The sequence below is a fragment of the Lycium barbarum genome, chromosome 7 (genome assembly GCF_019175385.1).
Source record: "Lycium barbarum isolate Lr01 chromosome 7, ASM1917538v2, whole genome shotgun sequence".
Taxonomy (NCBI): Eukaryota; Viridiplantae; Streptophyta; class Magnoliopsida; order Solanales; family Solanaceae; genus Lycium; species Lycium barbarum.
Genome location: NC_083343.1, coordinates 106,562,821 through 106,576,130, shown reverse-complemented (window position 1 = coordinate 106,576,130; position 13,310 = coordinate 106,562,821). Strand labels below are relative to the sequence as shown.

The 13,310-nt window shown below is 34.7% G+C and overlaps 1 protein-coding gene across 1 annotated transcript; it reads right to left on the bottom strand.

The window, feature by feature from the left end:
* Positions 1 to 215: 215 nt before the first annotated feature.
* Positions 216 to 11,732, bottom strand: LOC132603702 (NADP-dependent malic enzyme, chloroplastic). The gene is made up of 20 exons (XM_060316876.1): positions 11,560 to 11,732; positions 10,141 to 10,412; positions 8,118 to 8,238; positions 7,935 to 8,009; positions 7,229 to 7,380; positions 7,027 to 7,132; positions 6,793 to 6,858; positions 6,047 to 6,142; positions 5,863 to 5,934; positions 5,695 to 5,778; positions 5,522 to 5,620; positions 5,343 to 5,390; positions 5,172 to 5,225; positions 4,979 to 5,077; positions 4,817 to 4,906; positions 4,647 to 4,724; positions 4,441 to 4,515; positions 4,229 to 4,319; positions 661 to 789; positions 216 to 580 (listed from the first exon to the last, which is right to left on the bottom strand). The coding sequence occupies exons 1-20, from the start codon at positions 11,587 to 11,589 to the stop codon at positions 492 to 494; spliced, it is 1,926 nt and encodes a 641-aa protein (XP_060172859.1). The 5' UTR covers positions 11,590 to 11,732; the 3' UTR covers positions 216 to 491.
* Positions 11,733 to 13,310: the final 1,578 nt, after the last annotated feature.

The following is a 13,310-nucleotide window of genomic DNA, read 5'->3' as shown; positions in this document are numbered from 1 at the left end:
CACAACGAAATCGTTCGAAGCCCCGGATACTCATAAATTGCTAGATGGAACCAACAATGATTGGTGAACCGGCAGATCCATTTGCACCCCTTCGGAAATATTACCTGAATGGTATTTCTTTCCTGTTTCAGTGCTCATCTTTCCTCTTCCTTTTTGCACAACTAAGCAATTCAACTTGCACAAAAATACATTCTACTTGTTCAACTGGCAACAAATGATACAAGGCTTTCGACGTTTTATAGAATCACCCCGAGACAGTTACGTTCACAACTTAACAAAATTAATGAAGCTCACTAACACTTTACACTGCAGAGTTCCCTATATTTAATTAACATAATGAAATATTTCATGAATACGCCATATCTGCAAGCTACCGTATTTTTTTCAGCGAAAAAAAAATTAAAAAGAGAGAAAGGGGTGACGTCAATAACTAACTAAATTTAAAAGAACGATGACCGACTAATTTTTGAAGCAACAATATCTTCTATGACTCAACGGTAGCTGCGGTAAGCGGGGCTGTACATACAGCTCTCTGCGTATGCTACTAGGTCCTTGGGTTCCGGTAGACGAGTGGCCAACCCTATTAAGCAACAAAATGGACAAAGTTCAAAAAATCTGAGTTAAGCATGTGAATGACAAGATTCCAGAGGAGAAACATACCTAGTTCATATGCTTTAGCTGCCACTTTGGCAGCAATGTGGGCTGAAATCTTTCTTATGTTGGAAAATGGTGGGTATATGAGTCCCTTTTCGAAGTTCTCTTGAGAAACTTGCTCCGCTAAAGCTTCCGCTGTTTCAAAGAACGAAGTTGGAGAGATCAAAGTAAGACCTTATGAAGCAGAAAAAAAAAGAAGTTTGCAAAACATAAAACATGGCTAGAAGTAACTGCAAATTACAGTGGAAATGAAGCTACCTAATAAAAGGGTCAAAACTGTTTTGATCTGTGCACCTAACTCAGAAGCGAGAAGTTTAAAACTGAAATGGAATCTCTTCATAACATCAGAAAGCTTGTTGTGGTTTGTCCTTCCAAACTTAAGAATAAATGAAATTTGCCAGAGGTGTCGTGTTTGATTATGTGGGTCCATGTTTGACAGCATAGGAAGCAAGTTCTGGACTACTAGCTAACTATGACCTTGTGAATTTGATTGCAAAATCTTCCTTGATAGTGTTTAGTATATTATTCAAACTATTCAAAAGCATCAACTAGAATGCAGAGGTTCACAAATAACAGCTAGCTTAGGGAAACATGTAAATCCCGAAGACCTAGACAGATGAGCAACTTAATAGCATCAAACAGCAAAGGACCTCTTTTTGCAATTCCATGGAAAAAAATAAGAAGCAATTTTTTGGCTTTTTTTTTTCTAACAGTGGTGTCCCGACCCTACCTCCCACCAGCACATGTACAAGTATTTCTGCCCACCAAGACTGAGTGTTTGGTTTGGCAATTAGAGCCCGTTTGGATTTGGCTGAATTTAAGTAGCTTTTAAGCAAAGTGTTGAAAAGTACTTTTCAAGTGCTGGAGCTAGTCTTATGAATAAGGAGTTACGTGTTTGGATAGAAGTGTTGAAGCTGAAAAAAGGTTGTTGAGTTGTTTGGTAAAAAAATGCTTGAAAGTGCTAGTAAGCATTTTTTTTATACTGAAATGCCCTTAAAAAAGGAAACATATGTATTCATAACAAAAATGAAAAGAAATAATAACCCAATCAACAACAAAAACATTAGCAACATAAAAATTTCTAGAATCTGGGAGCTTCAATTGATTTCAATTTTATGAACATTTTCTGGAAACACTACTTATATATATATATGAACTCTTCCACTATATTCTTATATTTTTGTACACAAAGTATTACTCTTATAAATTCTAATATTTTCGGCACATGGACATGTGGCACCAAATAATACTGTTGTTCTACTTTTTTTTTTTTTTTTACATTCCAGCAAATTCAAGAATTCACTTGAATAGGTTACACACACCTTCTACTTTTTTCTTTTCAGCAAATTCAATAATATTATTATCACATTTAATTTCAGCTTTTGCATAGCAGAGACGAGCCATGGAGATGCAAGGTAAAACTGGCAATGAAAGGACAGAGAATGAGGCAGCGATGGAAGTATAGGACAGAAGAAATGAAAGGTAGATCAGGGCTTTGTCTCTGTCTCTGAGGGTATTCTTGAAATTAGAAAAATTATAAGGGATAATAATGTAAGCTAGTTCGTCAAACTTAACTAACTTTAAAGCTAAAAAGCAATAAGTTGGGCAATCCCAACTTATGGCTTTTGACTTGTTTTGGGCCTTTTGGCTTAATAGCCAATTGCTTTTAAGCACTTTATCAACATTTCCAAACACTCAAATAAGCTAAAAAGAGCTTAAAAGCTGGTTTGACCAGTTTAAAAGCCAATCCACATAATGGTGTTTGGATTGACTTTTTAAAAGTAGCTTATAAGCCAAAAGCTAAAAGCCATAAGTTAGGAATACCCAACTTTTGGCTTTTGGCTTATTTTTGTACTTTTTTTTGCCTAAAAGTAAGTGCTTAAAAGCACTTTTTATCTTTCCCAAACACCACAAAAAGTAGAAAAGATCTTAAAAGCCAATAAGCACTTAAAATAAGCCAATCCAAACACTTGGTCAAACCAGCTTTTAAGCTCTTTTTAGCTTTTTTCAGTGTTTGGCAATGTTGATAAAGTGCTTAAAGCAAGTTAAAAAGTGCTTCAAACCAGCCAAAATCCCTAAGCTGGACAACCCCAACTTATAGCTTTTCAGCTTAAATGCGATTTAAGTTTGACCATCTAATTTACCACACCATCCCTTACGCATTTTTGTAATTCCTAAAGAACCCTTTTTCAGTCCTAACTCGCCATTCTTTCTTTTCCAGTTCCATCTCTTGTAGTTACTGTTTGCGCCATAGAAGTTCTTCGATACTTCATTTAGAGAATAGTTTCCTCATTTTTTTGCTATAAACTGATGATTGCACTATGGTACTTATCTTTCCTTGATATATTTTGCCTGGTAGGTTTGAACGACAAACTCGGCGTCCTTTTGTTTTCTTTTGGTAAAATACAAATTCAAGGTCTACTCTAATGGCAGTTATCTCTCACTGTCTTTTTATTTGTTTAATTTATTGGCTGTTTTAGGGGCAAAAAAGGTATGATCATCTGTCGTACAAATCAAAGTGCAGAATTTGTTCATTTCATATTCAACTGTTGATTGATGTCTTTTTCTTCTTTGTTTATTCAAATGTCTATGGTGAATGTTTATGCTGATCAATTACTAACAAGGTAACACTGAAAAACTAAACATGAAAAGAGTTCTAACACTGTAAATGATCGTTATTAGTGATGTAATTACTAATGATATTTGTACTATTGCAAGTTTATAATTTCTATATGATCTTTTGAACTATTTAAGTATGTCATTTTACTTGCAAATGTTGGTCAAATTATTAATTAATGTATGTTTTTTATGAAGAATTATTAATTATTGTATGTTATTTTTTAAAAAAAAAAATCAATTTTATTAAAATAATTTTATCTAAATCAATAACTTAAAGTGAATTTTGAGACATAAACTAATTTGTATTTGAATTAATTTAATATTAAAACGTTACAGATATAAATTCATTTTCAGTGTTAATAGGTACTAATCACTAATCAGCACTATTTTACCAAACACATCAACTGCTAATTTTCAGTTTCAACACTTCTATCAAAACACATAACTACTTGTTTTTTAGTTTCACTACAGGACTTCAAAAATGCTTTTAAGCCAAAGTGCTTAGAAGCTACTGTTATTCACCTAGTGCTTTTGTCTCTGCTGGCTGAAACTTAGTAGGCGTATGGCCATAAAAATCAAAAACTTTTTCACTTTTTTTGGAATTTTGGAGTTGGAGTTGGAGTTGTGTTTGGCCATAGTTTTTGAAATTGTATTTTTTTTTGTTGAAATGTAATTGTTTTGGTTGTGAAAAAAGTGAAAAACTTGAAAAACACGTTTTTCTTGGTTTTTCAAATTCCAAATACAGTTGCATTTGGAATTTTCATGGGCAAACGCTGATTCCGGGAAAAAGTGAAATTTTACTTCATTAACCTCTAGGCTACACCTTTGGGTGCTATTGGCTGTCAATTGTTTTACCACGGCCTAAGAGAAATGTTGGACTCTCTTCTCTCATTTACGTATTTTTGAGAAAAAAGGGGAGGGGGTAAAATTGAACACAACAATTTCCACAACTTACAGGCTGAAAGGAGCATGTCATTGTGGACGCGAATTGCACCAGAAATTATCAGTCCTAGACCAAACCCAGGGAAGATATATGCATTATTTGCCTAGACAAGGAAAAGAAATAAGTTTAGTATGGATCTTTTATGAGTACTCATAACGTAAATCGATTTATCAAAAAGAAAAAAAAGGTGATAATGGGAAGTAGCTAAGGTTGAAATCTCTGACCTGGCCGGACGCATAGACCTTCCCCTTGTACTCAACTGGAGCAAATGGACTACCGCTAGCAAAAATGGCTCGCCCCTGAAGGAGACATGATAAGATAATTACACAGCTTAAAAAATCATAACACAAGCATATGGACATGGGAGAGAAATATTGATAGTGTAAGCGACGAACTTCAAACATGCAAAGTAAACTGGCCAGTATCTTACCTCACTCCAGTTATAAGCCTCTTCAGCAGTACATTCAGACTGTGATGTTGGATTGGATAGGGCAAAAATAACTGGTTTCTGCAACACATAAAATTGAAGGGAAAAAGAATCAGTTTATTGTTTCAAATGTTAGCTACTTTTTCTATCCAAGTAGGGATTCATTATCTTACATCATTGTAGGTTGCCATAGCTTGTACAACTTCTTTAGTAAACGTTCTCCCAGCTCCAGAAGACCCAATCAAAACTGTAGGCTTAATTGACTGGCACAAAACAAGAATTGTGAGAGAAGGGGGGGGGGGGGGGGGGGGGGAGGAGAAAATAGAGGTACCAACCTTCACAGCATTCACCAGTTCTCTTACTGGTTCGTGTTCATGTGCCCAGGGCCTCTTAAAATGTTGAAGCATCTCCATGCGAGACTTAACAATCAGCCCCTATAGAGAGAATGACATATGGGTGCTTTAATAGCATACAAGCTGTGGGCAATGATGGAAAGAAATAAGAAGTCTAATAAAGGAAATTTAATACCTTAGAATCCACCATCCAAATTTTCTTGCGAGTCTCTTCTAGAGGGATTCCAGTCTGCACAAGAAAGAGTAAAGTAAAAGGCTTGCCAAATATCTTCATTTTCGACGGAGTTGAAACTAGAATTGAAAGAGCTAATAGTAAAAAGATGAATTGTTTTATTTAAGTCTGAACCTGCTTTGACATCTCAAGAGCTATGAGTTCTGCGATACCTGTACCAGCCTGCATTGACAACAAGATGAATGGGTCACAAAATGAACAATTGCTGAATTTCAAGAAAATAGCGGCAAAAGAAAGGTTACAGTTCAAAGTGCAAGAAGAAGATAAATTTGCAGTAAAAGTGATGGATGTACCTCCCCTGCTCCGAGGAATAAGAATGTATGTTCAGCCAAGGTTCCTCCAACCAAATTTAATGCTGCCATCAGCCCAGCAAGGACCACAGATGCTGTCCCCTGGAACAAAAACAAGATAATATATGTCATCATTGAAAAGAAAACAATAACAAACTGATAGGTCCTTGATTTACCTGTATGTCATCATTGAAAACAAGGTGGCTAGTTCCATACTTTGCAAGGAGGTCAAATGCATTATGATTTGCAAAGTCTTCAAACTAGAGATGTGGATAAACAAAGTTAGATTATCAAGTAAAATCTTTAAGTGCACTCATCTGCTATTTTGCCAGAAAAACATCTACCTGGATCAGCACTTTCTCCCCATAATTCTGCTTGACGGCATACATAAACTCATCTAAAAGTTCGGCATATTCCTGAACATTGAAAAGAGGATCAACCAAAGTACAGTACGGAGATATTACATCTTCTATAAATTGTAAGGTAAAGTAAGCATGATCAAGTATAAAATATAAAAAAAGTTTGAACCTGTCCTGTAGCTCTTCTTCGCCTGAGCCCAATGTAAAATTCATCGTTCAACAAATTCTCATTGTTTGTACCCACATCAATGGTAACAGGCAAACACTGAAAAGAAACTATAATCAGGCTTTCAATAGATCTAATCTGATAGGCAGAAAAAAGCAAAGAGCACGCAGATAAGATTATATGACTATAAATCTAGTACTCGAACCGTCCCAATGATTGGTAGAGTTTGGAGTACGAAGATCCTTAATATTTGAAATAAAGTAAACAGTTATGAAACTCGATAAACATTATTACAAATTATAATTTTTGTTGCTTAATATTTAAGACATATTTTTGTGCAAATCATCGTCAAAGAAACAAATGTTCGACTGTCCAACTTTACAATTAGTAATAGTGCCACACAAATTGGGAAAATAGAAAATATATGATTTCTAAGCAACGTGTGCTCATAGTCATAGCATATACAGCAGAGTGCTATTACAGGAAACTACGAGAGGTGACGACTGGGAAACTGTCTGAAACCACCCAGACTGTAAAGTTAAAAACATTTATTCTCAAAATTACAACTTCATTTGACAAACATCAATCAGAAGGAATTCACAATTTTAAACAACGAACCACCACATAATATGAGTCTATGACAAGGTGTTGGTGGATAGAGTGATAAAGTGAAATACTAGAACTCCATATCAATACAGTAGTATTTATGGAATAAAGGCATCTGTTACATCTGTCCAACAGAAACTTACAGCTGACGGGCGAATGCCTCCCAAAGCAGTGTATAAAGAGAGTTTGCCCACTGGTATTCCCATTCCCTGGTAAATAATGATTGTTATCATATGTTAGTCACAGAGAAATACATTATGGAAAAAGATATATATATGTCCAAAATAAGAGCTGGAACCATTAGTTAAACTGACAGAGGATTTAGTTGTCCTTAAAAAAGGGTTTAAGAATTTCAACAAAATCAATACACAATATACCTGGCAACCAAGGTCCCCAAGGCCCAGAATTCGTTCTCCATCAGTAACAACAATAACTTGAATTTTCTTCTCGGGCCAATTTTTTAATACCTCGTGAATTTTGCCTCTGCAAAAAGCTTGCACATGTTAGTTTTAACAAGAAATAAGAAGTGCCAGGCCTTTAATTTGAGAAGCTATCTAGTGAAATTTTTCTAATGCTTACTTTTCTTTCAAGCTGATAAAAAGACCTTGAGGACGCCTGAAGATGCTACCATATTTCTGACATGCTTCACCTACAGTTGGAGTGTAAACTATAGGAAGCAGCTCCTCAACATTGTCAATAAGAAGCTTGTAGAATAGCCTTTCATTCATTTCCTGCACCACAACACATACAACAATAAGCAACAGTATTATGAATACTCTAAATGTGGCAGATGCGTGCGGAAGGACCTCTGGACTTGAGCTGAACAAACAAATGGTTTTACATTTCTCAATGTCAACATACTTGAAAGATTATTATATACTAATCATCTGTGTTCTCTTCAATTTAGTATAACTTAAAGGAGCTGATACAAGAACACCTTTAGGGGTTGTTTGGTACGAAGACAAGTTATGCTGGCATTATTTCTTATTCACTGTCTGGTTTGTCATATTAAAATAACATGCACTGCATTATCAAGAATAGCACTGAATAGGGTGTATAAGTATAAGAATAGTATTGGTATTGTTAATGGCATGGTTTACTATATATAAGAATAGTACTGAATAGGGTGGATAAGTAATACTGGTATTAGTTGTACATAGGTGAGATTTGCAACCAAACAATGTACTAAAATTTTAAACCATCATTATTCTACCTAATACACCCAACCAAACAACCCCCTTAATTGCAGAATGTATTTAGAGCCTTAAAATAATTTTTTTCCTACCTGAAGATCCATCATGGCCATGTATCTTTGAAGTGGTACATCATACTGACGGATGCTGTTCATCATTTTCTTGACCTGCGACAAGGAGTGGCACAACAATGTTGTTAGACATTGAGCTTTCATCTGATCAGAAAAAGATAGACATTGAAATTGTAGGATCTGCAAAAAGCAGAATATACCAACCTGAAGGTCATGATTAACTACGACAGGAGGAAGAAGACCACGCAAATAGTGGGAGTCTCTCTCTCTCTCAGTGAAAGCAAGCCCTTTATTGAAGTGAGGGTTACGCAACAATGAGTAACCACTGCAAGCAAAAGAAAGTACATTTCAGTGCATGTAAGTAACGAACACTTCTGAGGTAGTCAAGTGTCAGACTAATACTTGTGCCTACGTTATCAACATGGAAGTAGGAGTTGTTAAATGAATGCTGAAAGGAGATGATCTTTGTAAGAAAAAAAGGGCATGGAAGTTCAGCCCGTTTTCCTTTAATGCTGGTAAAAGGGGAAAGGCAGAAAAAAGGAGGAAACTGCGTCTGTGTATCTCAAAAAGATTCAATCAGAAATTAACGACTTCAAAATTTAAGAAATTGACATACAATATACTATAACATTTTCTTGGTTAATATGGAAATCTCAAAATTCACAGCAAGGGTTATAGAAATAGCCCCAAATTTTCTGGCATCACCCTTGGTGACTGTTGGAACACAGAGGCAACATAGTTAGAAAATGTAGTATAACACAACATATGTTCACCCTAATTAACCAAAAAGACAAATCCCAATAGCTCTTAAGAATAATAACAATAATAGTAAAAAGGGTTAAGTGAAGACAAATTCTTATATTTTCTTTCCTCCCCAAAAGATTATAATTTAACTATAAAAGAAAAGCAAGTGCCTTTATTGAGATAACAAAAGAATCTAGAAAATAAGATCATGCAAATGTAGACAAAGATCGTAAGTCTAGTTGTGATGAAGGCTCAATTTCTTTCTCTTTTTTTAAATCATAAAAAAGGTCACAATAGAAGAGCCTCTAAAACTAGATAACTCCTAATTTGCATTGGAATGAAATGATCAAAATAAAACAGAATATATAGAGGAATTAGATGGATATCCATTTAGAGTGTGTCTGGTATGGAGCGTTTTCCAATTTTCCCATGTTTTGTTAGTCAAAATTTTTGAAAAACATTTTCTTTAGGAAAACTAATTTCTTAAAAATAAGGAAAAGGACTTCCCTAGTGGAATTAGGGATAACAACTTCCACAAGTGGCATTCCACATTGATTGTCTCCTTTCCATCCTCCAGCACGCCCCATCCCCACTCCCACCCCCACCCCCACCTCTCATAGTATTTTTCTAGATTTTATACAAATGCTTTTGGGATAAACAAATTTGCTTACATACCAAACACAAAAGAATAAGCAAGAAACCCACTAATTTTCCGTGGAAAACATTTACTCCATAGCAAGCACACCCTTAGTTTTCAAATTGACACATTGATTCATTCAATTAATTAAAACTCATCTAAATCCTGAACTGAAACCCCTTTAAAGCATAGGAATTATCGATTCAAACCACAAGTGGCATTCCACATTGATTGTCTCCTTTCCATCCTCCACCCCCACCCCCACCCCCACCCCCACCCCACCTCTCATAGTATTTTTCTAGATTTTATACAAATGCTTTTGGGATAAACAAATTTGCTTACATACCAAACACAAAAGAATAAGCAAGAAACCCACTAATTTTCCGTGGAAAACATTTACTCCATAGCAAGCACACCCTTAGTTTTCAAATTGACACATTGATTCATTCAATTAATTAAAACTCATCTAAATCCTGAACTGAAACCCCTTTAAAGCATAGGAATTATCGATTCAAACCACAAGTGGCATTCCACATTGATTGTCTCCTTTCCATCCTCCACCCCCACCCCCACCCCCACCCCCACCCCACCTCTCATAGTATTTTTCTAGATTTTATACAAATGCTTTTGGGATAAACAAATTTGCTTACATACCAAACACAAAAGAATAAGCAAGAAACCCACTAATTTTCCGTGGAAAACATTTACTCCATAGCAAGCACACCCTTAGTTTTCAAATTGACACATTGATTCATTCAATTAATTAAAACTCATCTAAATCCTGAACTGAAACCCCTTTAAAGCATAGGAATTATCGATTCAAAATCAAAAGAATTGATCTTTCACCTAGCAACTGATAGGGTCCAAGGGGTAATGGACTGATCTTCAGTGGCACTATCTTCACCATAAACGTCTCCAACTCCACCAGTGACAGTAGATTTGGTCTCCAACTCTACTGGTGCAGGACTTTCCGTCAAAGCGTTTTCCGTCAAAGCATTCGCCATAACATTTCTGTCTCCAGGTTTGCCGTTTGAGTTCACGGATGCTACCACCATAGGAGCTAAAACTTTTCTGTTTGACTGAGTCAAGCATCTTGAAACCCCACATAGTGAATTGTTCTGCAAATAACAACTTTTACTAGATAACAACAACAACAACAAAACCCAGCGTAATCCCACAGGTGGAGTTTAAGGAGGGCAGTGTGTACGCAGACCTTACCCCTACCTTGAGAAGGTAGAGAGGCTGTTTCCGATAGATCCTGAGCCGAACGATGAAAATGAAGCAGTAGCAATAAGCATATGGAATACATTTGCAATATAAATCTGGTTTTTTTTTTTTTATTCTTTCAATGGACTAAAAAATATGGAAAGGGAAAAAATTGTTCACAAGCAACAACTTTTCAGTTTAAATCTAAAACTGGGATTTTTCTTTAACATATGAAAAGTGGGTCAAGTCTAAATTAAGAATGTTCATGAATCACATCAAGTTTTTTTCTTTTTTTCTGGACAAGGAAATTTGGGCGTTCTTCCTTTTTTCTCATCCTATATCTATCACTCAAAAGGAGAAAGAGTATCCAAAAAGGCCAATTAACAATTCTTTATCGACAGAAAGTTTTAAATTTGAAATTTATGAGGGTCTGGTCCAAATCAACCAGAATAAAAACTTATCCAACAATCAACAACTTTTCAGCTAAATTATAACTATGATTCTTTGTTAATGAAAAATGGGTCCTATCTGAATCTAAGATTTTTCTGGACAACTCAAAAGTAATAAAGGAGAAAGAGTATCAAGAAAGCCCAATTAACAATTTTCAGCTCAATTTATTGATAGAAAATTTTAAAGTTGAAATATATGAAAACGGGGTCTGGTATAAATCGAGAATTAGCCAACAATTTGACAATTTCTTGTTTTGGAAAAAAGAAGATACTGTGGACGGGTCGATTTCTCATATGGTCATCTTCCTTCAACAAAGAAAGTGACTCTCTCACATAATATAAAACAATTTTCTTCAACAAAAAAGTGACTCTCTCAGATAATAAATCAAGAATCACGGCAAGTTTGTTCTTTTTTCTGGACAACTCAATACTATAAAAGAGAAAAGAGTATCCAAAAAAAGGCCAATTAACAACTTTCAGTTCAATTTATTCTAGATTGAAATATATGAAAATGGGTGTGGTCCAAATCAAGCAGAATCAAGAATTATCCAACAAGAAAATCTCAGCCCTGAAAATGAGGTAGAATAATAATAAGTTAGTAAGTAATTACCGTAAAGGTGGTGCCATTCAATGAGAACATATTGAGAAAGGATAAAGAGTAGGGAAGAAAGATAGAAGGAAAAAAAAGAGAGAGTGGATTGGATCTGCTTCTCTCTCTCTCTCTCTCTCTCTCTCTCTCTCTCTCTTCTTCTTCTCTCTCTTTTCTACTTTGTTCTCGGAAGACTGCAACTGATCAGGGCATTTTGTAGCTCAACCAAACTAGGAAATTTCCAACTTTTTCACTCTAACATTTTAGTTTTCCACTATTTACCCCTCTCGACCCTTGAGGTACCTTTTGTTATTTTATTTTTTTTATTATTTTTTTTCCCACCCCATTTAGGAGGATTTATAGTGTTTCCACACTTCCCCTCCAGTGTGACTCGAACCCATACCTTTTGTTATTTGGGAGCCGGTTTGCACATGTAATTTAAATTTATTAAGTTGCGGTTTTTTTATAAATATAAAAACTTTATAAGTTGTAGAAATCATTAAAATTTTCTTAGTTCTTATATAATCTTACCAAATGAGTAAATTATAGTTCATAACAAAATTAGTACGCTGCTAGAAGCCCTTTCTAAAAAACGCAACATCAATTGATCAAACTTTAGTTCAATAAAAGGAAAAAATTTAACATGAATAGTAATGTAACTACTCTTTAATATAATCCTTTCACACGGTAAATATGATTGGTAAATATATTTTACCAACTTGCAGATTAATATTTAATACAAATGGTTGGTAAACATGATTGATAAATATATCTACCAACTTATGGGTCTTTTTTTATAAAATATAAACGTATGGCTCAAATTTTACATTTATATTTTTTAAAATCATGATTTCAAATCCCAAATCATGCCTTTTTGGATGATTTGGGATTTCATCTCATGAGATTTGAAATCAGAGATGAAATGGCATGTCCAAACGCTGATTTCATCTCATGAGATGAAATTGCATGTCCAAACGCCTACTTACTCTCTCCATTCACTTTTACTTGTTCAGTATTCTAAGAGCCCGTTTGGATTGGCTTATAAGTTGCTTATAAGCTGTTTTCGGCTTTTTTGAGTGTTTGGCTGGCCAGCTTTTTAAGTTATTTTGTGCTTAAAATAAGCCCAAAAAAATAATTGAACCTATTTGGCTCAGCTTATCTAAAACAGCTTATAAGCTGGAAACAACTTATAAGCCCAAAAAAATAAGTTGGCCTACCCCAATTTTTTTTTTATTACTTATAAGCTGTTTCCAGCTTATAAGTTTCTTTTTTTAAGTCCATCCAAACAGGCTCTAAAAATAATTTTTCACTCTTATTTATCACTTTTAATATATCAAGAGAAGACAATTTATTTTTATTTATTTTACGCATAATATTAATTATTCACTTCAAATGATTTTTCAAATCCAACAAAAATATGCATCAATTAATATGGATACATTAATAAATTATGTACTCCATTTATTATTTATTAAATAGCGTGAAAAGTTCAAAAGGGACACGTAAAAAATGAACGAAGAGAGTATTTACTTACTTTAGTTTCCCGACATCCGCATCGAAGCCCTTATACTCAAATTCATATTGTGTGGGGCCCATTCGAGATAAGCGCTCCCTATCAACTATTTTTCTATCCTACAGCTAGAATATGAGACCTCTTGATCAAGGGAGTGAGCTCCATCCGCCACTATATTCTTTGATGATTTTATTTATTTTTATCAAGTGCTTGATTTACGACGAGAAACTAATGTAAATCATAAAATAGAATTTCCAGC